General features: G+C 37.4%; 1 protein-coding gene across 9 annotated transcripts in view; it reads left to right on the plus strand.

Moving 5' to 3' along the window:
- Nucleotides 1-19260, plus strand: part of TIA1 (TIA1 cytotoxic granule associated RNA binding protein) — a 37810-nt gene extending 18550 nt beyond the window's left edge. For 6 of the 9 annotated variants that reach the window (XM_088841276.1, XM_088841275.1, XM_055401245.2 and 3 more), the window contains 7 exons: nt 771-846; nt 6630-6738; nt 7121-7216; nt 7316-7400; nt 7783-7906; nt 9418-9563; nt 10494-19260. In XM_088841276.1, the coding sequence (XP_088697402.1) occupies nt 771-846; nt 6630-6738; nt 7121-7216; nt 7316-7400; nt 7783-7906; nt 9418-9563; nt 10494-10620 (763 nt within the window). In that variant the 3' untranslated portion in view covers nt 10621-19260. Of the gene's footprint in view, nt 847-1643; nt 1690-6629; nt 6872-7120; nt 7217-7315; nt 7401-7782; nt 7907-9417; nt 9564-10493 lie in introns of those variants that run through there. The other 3 variants (XM_088841279.1, XR_016038555.1, XR_016038556.1) reach the window with 3 other exon arrangements.
- Nucleotides 19261-20059: the final 799 nt, after the last annotated feature.

Consider the following 20059-nt stretch of genomic DNA (forward strand, 5'->3'; position numbering starts at 1 on the left):
AGTATCTCTGAAGAATGGACAGAATTGCCCTGGCTAACTACAAGCTACGGTTCACAGTGGATAAATGTTGGCGTGCTTTTTTACTTTCTGACTTTTTAAAATTTTGCTTTTATATCTTGTAGTTTCCAATCAATCTTATATGATTGCTATTTTAGAATTTAGTGTAAAATCTTTTCTTATGTAGAATAAGACTAAAGTGTGTGTCTAGTATTTTTCTTCAATAGTTTAACATTTCTGAAAATGTCAAGTTCTCAAAATTTACCCATAGTTCAGAAGGGGGGTTAGAACTGATCTGAGAAAATTGAAATAATTGATTGATTTAGGGAATATACAACTTTTTCATTCTTTTAGTTTCCAGTTTTCTATTTTAATTTTTTAATGATTAGGTAGTATATAGTGTAAAATAGCAAATTATAAATTGCATGGTTAAAGAAAGCCATTCATTTAGTGTGCCAGTGAACCCTATAAGTTATTTATGTGAATAGCTGCTTTTACCATGCTTAATATTTAAAAATGTAAAAACTTTTTGAAGTGGGAGGCAGTTTCTGTAAAATGTATACATATATATTTAAGAAGCTTTTGATTTGCATGTTTATAAAATTAAGCCTCATTTGCTAATACATGATAAATTTTATAGAATAAAAGGTAAATTTGTATTAAAGGTTCATTTTAATGAAGATGAAACATGAAAATGAGTTGTGTATGAAATTCTCACTTGATATCCAGAGGAGAGTTTGCAAGCCTAAACTTCTGATTGTTTCTGATTTCAGAGATGCCCGAGTGGTAAAAGACATGGCGACAGGAAAGTCTAAGGGATATGGCTTTGTCTCCTTTTTCAACAAATGGGTGAGCTCAATAAAAAGTGCATGTGCAGTAGAAAGAACAAAAACGTTCGTTTCATTTCAGTTATTAGTCATTTCTGTCATCTACCATTTGTTCATATCACTGATAATTAGTACTCTTACTGGAGGATACCTTCTTTCTCCTGTTTGGTTATTTAGTCAACATTTATTTAGCACCTTGGGCTTCCCTGGTAGCTCAGATGGTAAAGAATCCCCCTGCAATGCAGGAGACTGGGATTTGATCCTTGGGTCGGGAAGACCTCCTGGAGATGGGAATGGCCACTCATTCAAGTAGTCTTGCCTGGAGAACCCCATGAACAAAGGGGTCTGGCAGGCTACAGTCCATGGGCTCATAAAGAGTTGGACACAACTGAGCAGTTAAGCACATGTATTTAGCACCTGATGCATGCAAAGTACTGAGAAAATGTTTTCAGAATATAAAAAGTAGAGGTGTTTAAATCATCATCCAAAGATAGGATAGATATTGAGTATCTCATATATATTTGATTTGTTTTCACCCTGTTTTATATTCCCATGTTAATTTAAAAGTAACTAATAAAATGTTACAGTGGATGGGAATTTTTCTAAAAATAGTATATTAATGTATTTGAAAATGTTTTATCATTTCCTTCATTCAGTAAACACTATTGAACATGAATTTTCATAGGCTTGAAGTTTCTGAGTTTTGCAGAGAAAAGGAAGGATAGCATAGTTTCTCAAATGAGAGGTGAAAGGTTATAAAGAAGGAAAGGCTTATATTTATGACAGCTGGATAAAATCTTTGGTATGTTCTCCATACAGTGTAATACTGTGCTGTTTACAAAAGGAAAATGAATGAGGAACCTCTGTAAGTACTGGTTATGGAAAGATTTCCATGGGGTATTGTCAGTAAACTTTTTTGTTTCGAGAGCATATTTTGAAGAGAGCATATTATATGTGTATAGGTGGCAGGGTGGGGGTGATTTCTTTTCCTCCTGCATTCCCCCTGCAGAGATTAACAAGACACTTGTAAGGTTTCCTATTTGTGGGCTAGGTAATGAGAGGCACATGGGCAGGAGGGCAAGAAACTTCTAGCCGTATTGTACTATGTGAAGTTTGAACCTTGTAAATGTATTACTAATTCAAGTAAATAGTTTTTTTAGTGTAATAACTCAAGGTTTCAAACGATTAAATGTAGAGATATCACACTTCTAAACATATAGAGGTAGATGGTAGGAGAATTTATATGCATTAATCCTGGATTATACACTCAGATTTCATTAACCTTTAATTTTATTGTATTGCCTCTATGTTACGATTTTTTGCCAGTGATAAGTGCAAAAATACTGTATTTTTTTGTGCAAGAGTGCCTTAGAATGAGCCATTAAAATTTTTGATACTATGAAATGTATTTTAGAAAGGATTTTCTTTAGTAAAGGGAGTATTTGAAATAGGTATTATTTCTTGATAACTTCAGGTGAAATTTATAAGCATCATTTATTGTACCAGTTCCTTCTGAGTTTTTAAAACATCTGTTTGCAGTTATGCCAACTAGTGTCAAATTGTCTTATATATTTTCTAGTTCCTGTGTCTGCTTATACTGAAACTAATGTCTGGTTATTCCTCCCTATCCAGATATTTGATGTAACAGCCAGCTTGCAGCCATTTTACTTTTCCAAAATTTACTTTTCAAATAAAAAATCAGCCCTAAAAATGTTAACATGGTCTTTTTTTTTTTTTTAATGTCTTTGCTGGGTCTTTATTGGTGCAAGAGGGCTTTCTTTAGTTGTGGAGAGTGGGGGGCACAACTCTTTGTTGCGGACCCTTGAGCACACAGATTTCAGTAGTTGTGGCACATAGGCTTAGTTGCTCCTCAGCATGTGAAATCTTCCCAGACTAGGGATTGAACCCATGTCCTCTACATTGGCAGGCAGATTCTTATCCACTGCGCCACCTGGGAAGTCCCTAATATGGCTTTTAAGTTAAGGCAAAAGAAAATAGAATGCACTGTAATTGTGTGTCAGCTGTTCGCACAGTGGCACGTATCTTTCGATCAGATTCTTTTATAACTATCATCTTCCTCTCATGAAGTGAGTCTTCTAAGAAGCAGATATTAATCTAAGAGGTCAAGAAAAATCCATATATTAGAAGAAAAATTGCAAATGGTAAAGCATATTGAGAGGTGAAGATGTAAAAGCTCCGTCATGTATGGTCCCATCTACCAGGTATAAAAGGAGATTAAAAAAATAAAAACTGTGAGACTAACTAGTTCTTAAAGCTTTACTGTTAATCACAGCATAATATTTAAGGAAGGTAGAAGAATACCTCATGCAATGAATTGATAGCCACATATACCTTAAAGGATTGATAAATAGGCTGTCAGTGTTTTGTGATACTTGGTGATATAGGTTGAGGGCTTTGGGTGGAGTAAAAACTCACTTTTTTGCATTTGGGATTATGAAATATATTCCCCTGCTATATGTCACTAATGCATAGTTAGTATGAAAGTCAGATATAGCAGAGAAAGTCAGATATATGTGTGTGTGACCTCTGTAGTTACCAGACATGGATTATAATCCTGACAATCATCACACAAGAGGTATATAACTTTGAATAAATGATACAATTTGATCCTCCCAAATTTATATTTTAGTTTCTATAAATTTGTACTATGTGATTGGCAGGCTTTCTCTGGTGTTGTGAAGTGCCACAGCACTGATTGCAGTTGCCCCTGGCTCCCCTGCCTCTCCTGTGTTATGTGTCCTAGGCAAACTCCAGCACTGGTTGAACATACCTCGCTGCCTACTCTGAAGTAACTGAGTGTTGGTATAGAGAAATTGAGTCAGCTGGTTTCACTTTTAATTTAGCGGTTGCTGCTGCGTCACTTCAGTCGTGTCTGACTCTTTGTGACCCCACAGACAGAAGTCCACCAGGGTCCCCCGTCCCTGGGATTCTCCAGGCAAGAACACTGGAGTGGGTTGCCATTTCCTTCTCCAATGTGTGAAAGTGAAAAGTAAAAGTGAAGTCGCTCAGTCGTGTCCAACCCTTAGTGACCCCACGGACTGCAGCCTACCAGGCTCCTCCATCCATGGGATTTTCTAGGCAAGAGTACTGGAGTGGCTTGCCATTGCCTTCTCTGATATAGTCACATTGCGGTTACACATAGGTAAACACATGGTACTGTCTTTGTAAACCTGTGTTTCTCTAGTAAAATTGATTGCCTGTTCTTTGAAAAACTATTTCATGCTCCCTTCTCCTCTATTATTCCTCACTCTTTTTCTCCATCATCACCCTGAGCTTCGAATGAGAAAGTAAAAGCTATCATACAGAAATTCCCTCAGCTTTCTACCACCAAACCTACATTAAATGCTCTCACCTTCTCCCTCTTCCTCCTGTTACAGTGGAGGAAGTCTTTCCTGTAGTTGTATGTGAAGTGAAGTCGCTCAGTCGTGTCCGACTCTTTGCGATCCCATGGACTGTAGCCCACCAGACTCCTCAGTCCATGGAATTTTCCAGGCAAGAGTACTGGAGTGGGTTGCCATTTCCTCCTCCAGGGGATCTTCCCAACCCAGGGATCGAACCCGGATGTCCTGCACTGCAGGCAGACACTTTACCGTCTGAGCCACCAGGGAAGCATGTAATTATGTTTGTTTTCTAGGGCTGCTGTATCAGAGTAGCTGAATGACTTAGAACAATAAAAAGATTCTCTAAGTTCTAGAGGATAGAAGTCCAGAATCAGGTTGTCATTGTGGCCATGCTCCATCTGAAGATGCTGGAAGTCCCCTTCCTTCCCTCTTTAGTTTCTGGTGGTAACTGGCAATCCTTGGCATCCTTGACTTGTAGCTGCATCACTCCAGTCTCTACCTTTGTCTTCACATGACCCTCTTTCCTCTGTGTGTGTCCTTGTTAACTTCTTATCTTCTTAATACAGCCCTTCTTTAAAAGGGCCACCCTAGCTTGTATGATCATATCTTAACTAATATACTTGCAAAGACCCTATTTCAAATGCACATGAGGTCACTTTCAGTTATGAGGCTGGATAGATAGGACTTCATATAAATTTAAGTGACCCAGTTCAGCCAACAGCAGATAGTTATTAAACATCTTACAGAGTTCAGACTGGTTAGTGTGGAAAGTGATATTTGTTTCTTTTTTAAGAAGAATCATTTCCTTTTTATGTGTCTTTAGAACAGCTTTTAGCCGTAAATTCGCCTGTTCTTTTGTGCTAGGTTAAGCCCACATTTGACATAGGCAAACCAAAGCTGAACCCCACGTCCTTTCCAGTCTGCTCTTAAGTTGGCTTTATTCCTACTGTATACCAAGCCTACTCTTTAGGTTCACCTATTGATTTCTGCTTGCTTGGCTCTCTGACAGTACATTGTTGAGGGTTTCTCCCTTCATCACTAGCTATTCCTTCTTCGTCACCTTAGCTCGCAATTTCTCCTTTGTCCAGTTTTCACATTTTGCTGTTTTTCAGGGCTCTATCCTAGGATGCTTTCTCTCCAGTCTTTCTTCATGGCTCTAAATCTTATATCTGCAGCTCCATTTCCTTCACACTTAACTAACAAATAGTCTTCGTTTAGATGTCTTACACATATCTGAAACTTAATGTGTCTTAAATAATCGTTTCTTCCTCAAACTTGCTCCTCCACAGCCTCCCAGGCTTCTCATTTCCGTAAATACTAGCACTGTCCTCCCCACTGCCCAAGCAGGAACCTAGGAGTTGGCTTTGATTCCTGCCCTTTTAGCTACTGTGCACACTACCTCCCCCCACCCCGCTTCTGTTGTCTCTTCTTTAGATTACATCACTGCTACTGTATTAGTCCTGGTCACCAACATTCTTTTTTAATCTGAATATTACATTAGTCTTATAAAGTGTCTTTTTACTGTCTTATCTCCCCAGACTGTTCTCTTTAAAACATAAGGATGGCCTTCTGAAGACATAAATTGGATCATGATAATCTCTTACTTAAAATAATCAGTTTTTTCTTCTCGCACTTTTCCTTTTGGCACACTAGATTCCAGTGAAACTAGTTGTGTTTCATATGCTTCTTTTAGATGTGTACCAAACTCTTGCCTGCCTTAACACACTTTGCAGTGGTTTCCTCTCTACCAGGAACACTCTGGTTTTTTTTCACTTTTCTAGCTCCTGTTCCTCTCGTTTCAGCTTTAAAGTCATTTCTAAGAGACCTTCCCTAATCGTGCTGCCCTAAGGTATATTCCTATCCCTGTATCTCAGCATGGCATATTCTTGCTCTCAGCTTTTTGTTTCTGTCATGGCACTTACCACAACTAATAATTACTTTATTTGTCCCCTCCAAAAAATGGAAGCTGCATGGCAGCAGAGACCACGTCTGCCTCTTTGACTGTATTCCCAGCACTTAACGTTAACTGCTGTCTAGAACATGATGACTGCTCAGTATTTACTTGTAAGATGAATGAGTAACCAAACGCTGTTGTTGAAAGCTTGTTGGATTGCATAAAGTGAGATTTTCATCCATAATCGTCTGGGTTGTTATGTGAACTTGACAATGGCTACCTCACAAGGGCTTTTGGGCTCGCGTCTTTCAGGTGATTAAAATTCCCAAAAGCCCTTATGAGGTAAAAGAAAGACAGTTTAAAAGCACCATTGTAAAATAAATAAAAGCACCATTGTATTTTAGGAAAGCTGCCATATATTGTGTATATCATAAAGTATTCCATTAAGAACATTTGTGGAAAGCAACCATGTGTTTTCTCTTTTGCAAACAGTTGTTTTACATCAACTAATAGTGGATTCTTTGTCATTTCTAATGTTATGTGGAACAGGATGCTGAAAACGCCATTCAACAGATGGGTGGCCAGTGGCTTGGTGGAAGACAAATCAGAACTAACTGGGCAACCCGAAAGCCTCCAGCTCCAAAGAGTACATATGAGTGTAGGTGTATTGGAGAAGAAAAGGAAATGTGGAATTTTGGAGAAAAAAACACTAGATTTTAAATGTTAGAGCTGTTCCCGGAGACTTATTGCAGAAATAGATGAGAAGCAAATCAAGACTACTGTTCAAAAATGTACTTAGTTTTCATTTTTGTAATTATAAATAATAAGTAATATCTCTAATGTCAAGTCTCCTATTAATTAGAGAATACTGAGTAATATTTAGACATTCTTCGGGGAGGTTTAATCCTCAATCAAATTGTAATATGTATTAAACAAGCATTTTTATCAAGATAAATATTACCATTACAGTAGTATAGTTAATATTGCTTTCCTCTTTCTGAACATTTTATGAACTAAAAATATTAAACTTTTCTCCCCAGCAAACACCAAACAGCTATCATATGATGAGGTCGTAAATCAGTCTAGTCCAAGCAACTGTACTGTGTACTGTGGAGGCGTCACTTCCGGGCTAACAGGTATGGGGACTTTACCTATGTGGCATCTTAAGATTAATTTTAAAGTACTTGGTATTTGTAGGATTTTAATGTGATTCGGTTTTGGTTTTTGTCTAACAGAACAACTAATGCGTCAGACTTTTTCACCATTTGGACAAATAATGGAAATTCGAGTCTTTCCAGATAAAGGATATTCTTTTGTTCGGTAGGTGTGGTTTTTAAAAAAACTTTTACCTCCAGATCATTTTTGAACTTTTAACTTGTTGGTTTTCTTTAACATTTACTTTGAAAAAAAAAAAACATTTACTTTGGTTATAAAGAAATAGAAATTTCTCTATCTTTTATTAAATTCGCCATCATAACTCCTTCCTTCCAATACAAAGGCAAATCATTTTCTATTAAGAGAATTTTCTCCAAAAAATGAAAACATAGGCCATTTTATTCTCTTATATTAACTTCCTGTTTTTCCTCAGGCCCAGTTTGATTTTTTCAAATATGTTTTATTTGGAAGTACCTTAAACAGTTCGTAATTTTTAATATTATTGTGATTGTAATATAATTGTAATTCTTATTATTATTTTCAATAGGTTCAATTCCCATGAAAGTGCAGCACATGCAATTGTTTCTGTTAATGGAACTACCATTGAAGGCCATGTTGTGAAATGCTATTGGGGCAAAGAAACTCTCGATATGATAAATCCTGTGCAACAGGTGAGAGGGTTCTTGACTTTGCAAAGTAATGGCTGGACTAATCGGTATTTTTAAATGAAATTGTTAATAATCCTTGTTAATGTTTCTAGCTACAATGATGGCATATAGGGGCTCTTCCTACATGTATAATATTATAGTTCCAGAGTGATGGTTCATGGATGCAGTGGTGACATGATGAATGTGTCTGCCTCAACTGACTCATGCTCCCACCATAGTGGATTTTAAAATGTTCTGACAAACCTAACAGGGTATTAAATTTTTTTCTAATTCTTAGACTTACATACTATTTGGAGAACTCACAAGCATCTTTGAATTCAGTTGAAACAAAAGCTATAAATATATTTAGGACCTTAGCATTTTCTTCCATATTTTGCCACCTTTGTTTTTCCAGGCAGCACTAATAGTTCAACTTTGATCCCACAAACATTTCTATGAGGAAATAGTAAATGAAACATCAAGATAGGATTGAGAAAATCCTAAACTATATAAACTTTGTTAAGTAAACTGACTATAAGAATAGTCTTCATATCTTCTTTACCTAAAGGAAACAGTCATATGGATAATTTACAAAACACTTAAATGTTAACCTGAGTTGAATATTTATTTCTAGGGCATTACCTGCTGGCTCAAAGAATATGGCATTTAGAGCATCACTGTAGAGTTGACACAGTATGACCTCGCTGTTTTTTAGCAGTGACAACTTACTCTTGCTTACCCTTTAGTTTTCATTGTAATGATGACCTTATGTGTTATGGCTATGTATTTGTGGTATATAACGAAGATCATGGCATCTGGTCCCATCACTTCATGGGGAATAGATGGGGAAACAATGGAAACAGTGTCAGACTTTATTTTGGGGGGGCTCCAAAATCACTGCAGATGCTGATTGCAGCCAGGAAATTAAAAGACGCTTACTCCTTGGAAGGAAAGTTATGACCAACCTAAATAGCATATTAAAAAGCAGAGACATTACTTTGCCAACAAAGGTCCGTCTAGTCAAGGCTATGGTTTTTCCCGTGGTCACGTATGGATGTGAGAGTTGGACTGTGAAGAAAGCTGATCGCCGAAGAATTGATGCTTTTGAACTGTGATGCTGGAGAAGACTCTTGAGAGTCCCTTGGACTGCAAGGAGATCCAACCAGTCCATTCTAAAGGAGATCAGTCCTGGGTGTTCATTGGAGGGACTGATGCTGAAGCTGAAACTCCAGTACTTGGGCCACCTCATGTGACGAGTTGACTCACTGGAGAAGAGTCTGATGCTGGGAAGGATTGGGGGTGGGAGGAGATGGGGACGACAGAGAATGAGATGGCTGGATGGCATCACCGATTCGATGGACATGAGTTTGAGTGAAGTCTGGGAGTTGGTGATGGACAGGGAGGCCTGGCGTGCTGTGATTCATGGGGTTGCAAAGATTCGGACACGACTGAGCAACTGAACTGAACTGAAGGACTGTATATGCACCTATAATTTCAAATAATACTAAATTATCTGTTATAACTTTGCTTAACAGCAGAATCAAATTGGATATCCACAAGCTTATGGCCAGTGGGGCCAGTGGTATGGGAATGCACAACAAATTGGCCAGTATATGCCTAATGGTTGGCAAGTACCTGCATATGGAATGTATGGCCAGCCGTGGAACCAGCAAGGATTTAAGTAAGCACATTTGTTCTTTTCCTTTATTATTAACCTTTGAAAATGTCAAGAAGTTAGGAAGAGATTTTAAGTAATTAGCAGGTAAAGTGGCCTTCTATCTAAAGCATAGCCTTTGAAGGACTTAGAGAGTTTTTTACTTTATAGTTTTAAGTGTATATCTTTTAAAAATTGCCTGCAAATGTGTTGCTTTGATTTATAACCAGCATTATGAGGACTTTGGTAATGCTTGAATGACTCAACAAATATTTAAGTAAGAAAACAGAAACTTAATAGTTGTTAAGGTTTTTATGTGACTAGTGGTCACTATCCTTTCTTGGATACAGTTATTTTGATCCTAGTTGCTTTATTCATTAGGCTTTTCTCCTGTGCAGAAGGGTTTATTCATACATTGTTATACAAAAGCTTCTTTATACATCCTGAATTATGCAGTTTTACTTAAATTTTTGAAAAACATTTTGCAGTTTTTATTTAAAATGAATCTTGTTATGTTGAAATATTTATAAGCTTACATATACTAATAAATACTTTAATTTCTTTGAGTAATATAAATGCAAGTCCGTATTATACCAGATGATCAAGATTCTTTCAGACAGTGGCTTGTTCAATGTATGTCAAACCGCAGGAGAAGTGTTCTGAGATTAGAGATGAGTTTTTCTGAGTTCAAAGAGAATAAATGTTTATAGATAAAGGGTATTTTCTTAGCTGTAGTTAAACTAACAGAATTAAAGCGTACAAATTAAAGCTACATGGATGCTTATTTTTAAAAGAAAAAACCTTTTTCCTTTGCTTTCTCTGACATAACAATTATTCTTATATTTGGGCTTAAGAAATAGGATATTTCCCACATATATGTAATTTCTTCTTGGCATTACATTTTATTTTAATCAGTGGATTTCCCTTCCCCTCTGCTTCTTTCACATTCTCCACCAGTCAGACACAGTCTTCTCCACCATGGATGGGACCAAATTATGGAGTGCAGCCACCTCCAGGACAGAATGGCAGCATGATGCCTAATCAGCCTGCAGGGTATCGAGTGGCAGGGTATGAAACCCAGTGAAAAAGGACTCCAGAATCTGAAGTCAGGGGCTTAAGGCTACAGGGAGTAGTAAAGCCGTTGTTTACTTACAGATTTATCAAATCAGTCAGTGCAAATGTCAGATACAGTGTATTTATTTAAAAGATTCATTTTTCAATCATGAAATTACTTATCATCCACATTGTTTTAAAAAGAAACAAGATGCTGGATGTCTGCCAATTTTTGCCTTCATTACCTTTTTTGATAAAGATTCTCAGATCCTTGTTTCAAATACAAATGCAGGGATTGCTGCCACTTTTTTAAAATTGAGGCAGAAAATTGCACAATGTTGAACTTTTTTCCACTGAAGTAGTGTGCAGTTCTAGTTTGCATTCCTGATATGATTTAAAACATGTAATATAAAGATGTAAAAAAAAGAAAAACCAAAACTGTGCAGAGTCTAGAAGTTCTTTGTAATCTTCAGCTAATGCACAATTCTGTTTTAGGTTTTTTTGAAATAGACATTGTTTGAGCTGTCCCATCGCCACTGTTTCCCTCTGCCGTTTTTAAATATAAATTATTAGTTTACATCATTTTTGTATCTACATTTTTTCACAAATTTGTCTTGCCTTATTAAAGTTCTGTAAAATACACTTAAATGGAAAAAAAATGATGTTCATTTAGATTGAAAACTTTTCTCAGATGGATTGATTAATTGTATTCATCTTGTGTTTTATATGAGAAGGTGCCTCAAGAATTCCCTGTTGAATCTGTTTAAAAGGGTTTTTATCTTCTGTGATAAACTTTGCTGTGTACCAGGAATTATAAAAACAAAAACTTGTTACTAAAGAAAATCTCTGAAATGTGATACCCATGTTAATTTCATATGTCAACTTATATATTTACATGTATTATTTCATTATGTAAAATGTTTTAGCAATTTAATATTTTGCACAGTTACCAAACTTTGTATGTCATTTCCTCTTTAAAGGCATCATGCAGAGTCGACAGGAGATTTATAAAGTTTTGTTTGCATGTGAATATCAAATACACACTTTGGTAGTCGTTGAATACAAAGTCATCAGCTCTTGTTTTTCAAGACTTTTGAGACACAAAGTTGTACGTAAAAAAATATATTAATTTGCCATATTCTAGTTTTATTTACTCAAAAAGAGTAAATCAACTTGATTTTAATATGTACAAATGATAGCTGTGAAACTGTAGAATATCCTTATGTCAGGCATGGGGGTTCCTTGTGAACTCCAAAATTAGCCTGAAGGACCAGCCAGGCAAAGCATTTTTTAAATGTTCAGAGGCCAAAAGATAAAAATAAAAACCCTTGAAATCCTACCTCCTTAAACAGCCTTCGAAGAGGAGAATCCTCAGTGCAATCATTACTTTGTTTCTTTTGGTACCTGTTTTCCTGGAGTTCCTAGTTTTTTTATTTTGGGTTGGCTCCAAGCATTAAGAAGTTTAATCTTTGATGACGTTGTAGTTTTAAAATTTCTAGTACATTTCAGAGTCTGTTAGAACAATAGTGGGAGATTTTGTTTTGTTTTGTTTTGTCTTCAATAAAAGTCACAAACTCTCCTGTTTGACTCACAAAGGGAAAGGATCCCCACTATACCTATTTGGATGCTTGGTTGTTCTTTTTAAGACCAGAGAGCTCGCGGTGTTTTGTTTAGGAATAGAAAAGGCCCGTGGAATCTTAAGAGATTCCTGGCCTGTATTCTCCAGGTAGCAGCAAAGGAGCCTGAACTGGTCTCTAAGCCAATTCTCCAGTAAACCAGAGCCCAGGAAAGACGGCTCATAAATGTGTAATTCTCTGGGGTTCAATTCTATGCAGTTGTAAACACTTGGAAATTTTATTTCCTTGTTAACTTCTACAGATCAGGGCATGCAACCAAAAGCAGCTTAAATGAAATACTCAAAAAATGAAATAATAGGATGCTGTTTTTAGATTCTTCTGGTTTATGTTCCGGTTTTAGGACCCTTGTTTTTCTCTTATTCAGAAAAATTTTATGTCCTATCCATCTGTGGACTGCAGGGTAAATTATTTGGGCATAAATAATCTAAGCAAAAGTGTAGTTTTCCTTTCATTCTGACTATCTCGAGTAATAACACTTTTTATTAGCCAATATTTTTTTATTGCACAATTCTAAAATGTACAGACTACTTTTTGAGAAGAAAGTAGTATTACTCAAAGGGTTACTACTGAACAAATTTGCAATTCAGGAACATTGCTAACTTTGCTTTAAATCTTATTCTCAGTGTTAAATCATTTTAAAAATTTACAGTCTAAAAATCATACTGGTATTAGTATCCGGTAAGGAAATTACAGTTTTTAAAATGAATTCATTCTCTGCAATATACATTCAGATTTTACTTTAAAATACATCTGGTACTGTAAAGAACCTGAAGTGGTTCACACTTACGGGGTTCATTAATCCAGTATTCTTTGCCCTGACTATTTGGATATTAAAGTTCCTTTATGTTTTCTATAACCTTTGGGATCTTCTTGCAGTGATTATTGTGTGTGAGATTTTTTTTTTCTTTTTGGTCCAGCCATATTGTTATATTCACTCAGGTATTTGTTAGATTTCTTTTTAATCTTATGCCAGAAACCATGCTCTGCATTGGGATACTGCAAAGAATTGCTGTAGAAAACTTATATGAAATCAGGATCTCATTTTCCTTGTTGATATTCTCTCCTGTGGAAAATGAGATTCACATTCTAGTTTTATTCTTGTTTTTTTTCTGTGCTTGCTCAGCTTCCTTTTGTATGTGTGTCACGAGTTCTATTACTTTGGAAAAGGTGGTTGATAAGGACTAGTTTGCATAGAGAATTAGAATTGAGTTTACTAAGAGATGCAGGGTGCTCTTGAGGTTACAGTTGAATTGGAAAAATAAACTGTGTTTGTAGGAAATAAAGAGCAAACCCTTTCAATGAAAGAGTGATGATTTCTAAACACAAAATCTTTTTTGTGTACAGGGTTATTGCATTTTTTCCAATGACTACATTTTGACTGTTTAGAAGCTGGAGAACATACAAATTTTAATTTAAGAACCTTGAGTAAAATGTATATGAATGAGTCTCAGTTGAGTAGTACTTTACACTATGGCCTCTGAAGTTGGAGGCTCAAGTTATTCTAATAGTAATTCACCTAAAAAAGGAAAAAGTAGATTTTTGACTCAGGGTTAATATGCTTAAATGAGTTACTGCACAAAAAGTAGGAGTTAAGCAGATTTACATACTAGATTAATGAGATCCCTAGCTTCTGTTTTCAGCTCTAAAGACCAATAACCATACTTAAACACACAAGATTTAGAGGCTCCTACTGTGGAAATACTAAGCTTCTCTTGAGTGAAAAGACAGATGCTGATATTTGAGGGTCCTCACCGACTCAGTGGACATGAGTCTGAGCAAGCTCCGAAAGGTGGTGAGGACAGGGAACCCCGGCATGCTGTAGTCCATGGGGTTGCAAAGAGTCGGACACAACTGAGCAACTGAACAACAAAACCAAAAAGTAACTGGCCACCAGTCCTCTTCGAGTGGAGTATGCTGACCACTAAGCCCTGCCCATGTACACACACCTTCCAAACAGGTTTTTAGTGCTTCACTTTTCAATGAAGTCAGCCAAAAGTCACCAGAAATTGAGAAAAACTTTGCCTGCAAAAGGTAGAGCTAAATAAAAAGCAACTCTCAAGAATCCGAAAACTTATACTGTATTCAAGAAATTAGAACAGAATACTAATAAAATGTCACAACAAGAAATGAGAATAAATAAATTCAGTGGGAGTATTAAAAGACAAGGAGATGTCCTGGAACAGAAATCAAAAGTAGAAAATATGGATCAATTCACGAGGTTTATAATATAAAATCAATAAGTATTCCAAGAAGAAAACAGAAAATAGGGGAGTGGGTGGATTTATTAAATAAAGGAAAATTTCCCTGATGATTTTTTGAGTTTTAAGATTGAAGAAAGGCTAATGTTTAGTTTGCAAAATAAATAGGAAAGATCCATATGAAGCCATACCACTATAAAATTTTAGGATGCCAGGCCTCTAAGGGGTCCATCCTAAAATTTACCAGATAGAAAAGGGATTGAGAAAAATACCCAGTGACAACATTGAACCTCGGAATCAGTGGGGCACTGTCTTCAGAAGTGTAAATGAATTATGGTCATGGGTCACAATAGAATAAAGACTAGATATGTAAGTTCATAGAAGACTGATTCTCAGGGATAAACTCCATCAGAACAAGTCAGGGGGGAAAATATGATGTAGTATCTAAAAACAGGATCAAACAGGAGTGAGATAACAGGAAGTCCTAGGATTACAGTTGTGAAGAGACCTGGCAGCCAATCCAGATTGATGGTCAGCAGGCCAGACTTAAGGCTCTCTAGAGGTTGGGCTGTGTATTGTGAGAAGTTTCACAAAACTATGGAGAATGTGAGAAGACTAAATACTGGAAAATCAGGCAAATGGGAAGAGACAAGCCAGGGATAACATTGTGTAAGAAAAGAAACATTCCCTGAGCCAAGTACATGCACCAAGCTAATATTTCTTGTTTTTCTGAATTACATTCATAAATATTTGTACCATTCCTCTGCTTTGGTTTTCTTTGGCAACTCCAATTGTATGTTGGATTTCCTCTACCTGTCATCGATTTCTATCATTTGTTCTTAATTATTTTTTATCTTTTCATTTGCTTTATTTTTGGCACCGTGACATACGGTATCTTAGTTCCCTGACCAAAGATCGAAGCCGCGTCTCCTGCTTTGGAAGTGTGGACTCTTAACCATTGGACCGCCAGGGAAGTCCCTGCGTTTCTCATCTCTAATCTCTGTTCCTTAATGTGCTTCCTGCGGTATCCCAACTCGGTTGTGTTCCTTCTAATGTAACCTTCATTTCTGGGGGGAAAATTTTTTTTTTCTGTTTCCTAAATTCTACCAATTTCTGTTTCACTTTAGGGACAGCTCTTCCCTGAATTCTTGTATTTCTTAGCTGCATTTGCTTCATTAGATTTTTAAAATTTACATTGGAATGTCAGTGTATTATTTTCAACTGCTTTATGGGAACATATTCTTGTGAGTTTTCTCCGGGGAAACTCTGGGTAAGTTTTGCTGTCTTTCTTACTTTTAATTACAGTATCTTAGTACAAATGCTGTGCTTACTCCTTTCTGTTTATGCATATTTGAAATGGTTGGTTTTTTTCTAGACCAAGTACCAGCAGGAGGATGAAGGGGAAAGACCCTGTCAGGGTTTCTTACCTCCCTTCTCTGTGGCTACAATGAATTTTCTCCTTAAAAGTGTAGCCATGGTTCCTCTCTGGGATGAGGCCCTGTTCAGAAGTTCTGTGCCAGCTGAGCGCCCTTGATTCCTTCATGTGCTCCATTAAGTGACAAAACTCTTGTCTTCAAGGAGATCCCCTAACTTGCTTTCCGAAAGACATCTCTGGATCCTTTAGGCACTTAACACATCTTCCCTCCCTGCCTCTTCCAGTACTCACATACTAGTGCGGTCCTTCCAACAGCTGGCTCCACTCACAGTGTGGCTCTCAGACTGAATATCTGCAAGTGATTTCTGAGGTCTGCCACTGCTGCCCCTCCTCACTCCCTGTCCTCCCCCCACAGCACTCAGTTGGCCTCCCATCCAGTACCACACTTCTTCTCAATGTGGAATGTGTTGAGTTTTCTCTGTATCCCTGGCTTCACTTAAGATACTGTATGTGGGAGTTGGTGATCACAGGTTTTCCTTATTGCTTCCTGTGGCTTCCAGGAGAAGGGTAAAGATCCAGGTACCAGACTGCTAACTTTTCTGCCAGAATTAGAAGCCCAAAGGAATCTTTTATAGATGTATATCTGATCATGACTCTTCCCTTCTTGAAAGTCTTTGCTTCAGATTATATTTAGGATGTAATCTAAAATCTTTGGAAAAGACCATGATGCTGGGAAAGATTGAGGGCAGGAGGAGAAGGGGGCAACAGAGGACAAGATAGTTGGATGGCATCATTGATTCCGTGGACATGAGTTTGAACAAACTCTGGGAGATGGTGACAAATAGGGAAGCCTGGCATGCAGCAGTCCATGAGGTCACAAAGAGTCTGACACGACTGAGAAACTGAACCGCAATGACCAAAATCTTTAATACGGCCTGCAGTTGTCTTCTAAAGTAGTCTGTGCTTACCCAACTTCACTGCAAGCCACTTTATATATCAGAATCCCATCAGGAGACAGGGACCACCACTAAAATTTGAAAAGGGAAATTTTAGTGTAAATAGTGAAAAATGGTTAACCCCTAGAAGGAGTCCAAAAATTGCAAGTGCAAAAAAAAAAAAGCTACTACTTCTGAGCCGAGTGGACAGTGCAGAAGCTAAGGGTTTAGGAGAGCACTTGAAGTTTCTAACCTCTTCAAAGTGGGCTTGATTATCACAGGAACCTGCAGCCTAGTAAGAAACATGCCAGAAGGCCAGACCTGTTCCTTAGAAGCTGCCTACCACTGGCCAGAGTTGATCTTTAGAAATGGTCCACCAGGTGAGGGAGCTAGTGTTGCCAGATTTAGCAAGTGAAAGCACAGTCCCAAATGTTACATGAAACAAACTAAAAGTTATATGATGTTTAACTGGAATTCACATTTAACTGGGTGTCCTGTATTTTATCTGTCAGCCTTTGAGGGTGTTACCGGCTGGTGCAGCCAAAAATGCCATAGAAGCAGCTGCAAGTGAGGAAAAGGTAGCCTGAGGGTGCAGCAGGGGCAGGTCCAGAGAACCACTGAGGGGAGCACCCCTGGGTCTTCTGTACACTGATCGATTGGATTGCACACTGAATACAAAGATTGAACCAGAACCCATAAGGATCATTCCTTCCTGTCATTGCCTTGCATGTTCCTCTAGTTTCCTCTGTTGGCAGAGCCTGATAATGAGCCAGCTGGCACAGATGAATTGCTTCACAAAGCAAGGCATAGCAGAGTGGATTGGGGTTCAGGACTCCCATTGCAGAACCCTGCCGTGTGAATGCCTTTTGTCTGTCTGCTGTTTGTCTTCAGCTCTCCAGTTAAATGTCTCTTTCTCTAAAACTTCTTCCTTTCTCTACCCACAATCTAAATTAGGAGCCTCTCAAGTCACCTTATAGTTTTCCTTTAGAGCATTTGTCATAATTTTAAATTATGTATTTATGCGATTATATCTTTAAAACCTGTGTTCCCCATTAAAAGCTGGTGACTGTTTTCTTCAGTGCTGTATATATACCCTATAGGTAGTAAATCATTTAATTAATTTAATTACCTCAATCTCATTTTAAACAAATGGCTTTCTGCTGTGTGCTGATAGTACTACCACCTAAAATACTGGGTGTGAGGTAATAAGAGCAAAACTAAAGGACCGAACCAGGGCCAATTCTATGAGATCTACCTTCCAAAATGTAGGGTGTAGGCACGTAAGACATTCAGGTAGAAATATCCAGTAGATAATGATGTAGAATTTGAAAGGGAGATCCAGGCTAGAATAGAGATGAGAGTCATCAGCATTTAGGTGGTAGTTCAACCCGAGGAGTGCCAGTCACCCAGAGAGACAGCAGAGTGAGAAGAGCACTGAGGACAGGACTTAGGTCTCTCTGTATGGAAGGGGGCAGAGACAGCTAAGCTTGCAAAGGATAATGAGGAAGAACTGCCTGATGGGGGGGAAATACTGAAGGCCCATAATGTTGCAGAGATCAGGAAGGAAACAAGGAAATAGTAGTCAAGGGTCAAGTGTGGCAGAGGGGAAAAATGTTCACTGGATTTATCATTAAAGAAGTAATTGATAACTTTAAAAACTAACACTTTCAGTGAAATAGTAGGAACAAAATGTGGATGCAGTGGATTAGGGAGTAGGAGGTGGGTATGTTTAACTAGCGCAGACTGCCTTCCTGATTTATTGGGCGGTAGAGAGAAGGAACGGAGAAGGCAATGGCACCCCACTCCAGTACTCTTGCCTGGAAAATCCCATGGACGGAGGAGCCGGGTAGGCTGCAGTCCATGGGGTCGGGTCGCTAAGAGTTGGACATGACTTCACTTTCACTTTTCACTTTCATGCATTGGAGAAGGAAATGGCAACCCACTCCAGTGTTCTTGCCTGGAGAATCCCAGGGACGGGGGAGCCTGGTGGGCTCCCGTCTATGGGGTCACACAGAGTTGGACATGACTGAAGCGACTTAGCAGCAGCAGCAGCAGAGAGGAAGGAGCAGATGGGTTTAAGAAAGCAATAATTTTTTTTAACATCTCAAGACAATAAACTGAATAAATCACAAAGGTAAGTAAATGATCACCAAAAACAAAACCTCTACTGTTCACCCATTTGGAAATACACAACAAAAAAATACCTCTGTTTTATATAAAAAACTGGAACAGTTCAAGAATGCGTTTGTGTGCATGTGTGTACTATTTCTCTAGGATACTTAGAATTGAGAGATGGATTAAAGAATGTAAAGTGTAAAAATTGTATGATATATATTGTCAGATTGCCCTCTTAAAAGTTGTATCATTTTACACTCCAACCAAAAATGTCTGAAAGCACCCATTTGCCCCGCTTTTACCAATGCTGATTGTTATTAAGCTTTCATTTTTGCCAATCTGAGACATGTAAAATGATCTCTTCTATTTCCCTGATTGCAAGTAAAGTTAGTGATTTTTTTCCCATGGTAATTGGTTGTTTGTGTTTCTTTTCTGTGACTTTTCTGTTTATGTCCTTTGTCCGTTTGACCTCCAAGGACTTTTAGACATAGTGATTGCATATTGAATAATAAATAACTGCTGAAGCCCATGCACCTAGAGCCTGTGCTCCACTACAAGAGAAGCCACCGCAGTGAGAAGCCTGTGCACTACAATTAGAAGCCCCCACTCACCACAACTAGAGAAATGCCCTCGGAGCAACGAGACCCAGTACAGCCAAAATATATATATATATATATATTTTTTTTTTTTTTTTAAGAAATATGATCGTAGTATCTTATGTTAAGTGACAAAAGCAAGTTGCAGGAAAAAGATAACATTTATCTTTGAAAGTAATAGAGGGAGTTTTGAAAACAATACTTTTGAACTAGACATCTTTTTTTTTAATTTTTAAAAATTTAATAAATGGTATAAAGCACAATGCCATAAACATTAACAGTTAAAATATCACCAAATGAAAAAAATACTATAGAATACACAGTTGCAAAAAGCAACATTCAGTTATTTTACAACTGCCTCAAGCTGCAAAAAGAAAAAAAAACCCAATACCTAAGTTACCCTTTCTCAAAATAATGCCATTTATATTATAAACCATGACTCCCCATCAAAAGACGGGAACTGCTTTTGTTAATTCATATATATATATATATGACTGTATCACTTTGCTATACACCTGAAACAAACACAACACTATAAATAAAACATAGTACAATATAAAATAAAAATAACAGATCTTTGGGGCTTTACACTGAGTTAGAGTTCTTATCAGAGG

The sequence above is a fragment of the Moschus berezovskii genome, chromosome 11 (genome assembly GCF_049115385.1).
Source record: "Moschus berezovskii isolate FMDL1 chromosome 11, NW_MosBer_1.0, whole genome shotgun sequence".
Classification (NCBI taxonomy): domain Eukaryota; kingdom Metazoa; phylum Chordata; class Mammalia; order Artiodactyla; family Moschidae; genus Moschus; species Moschus berezovskii.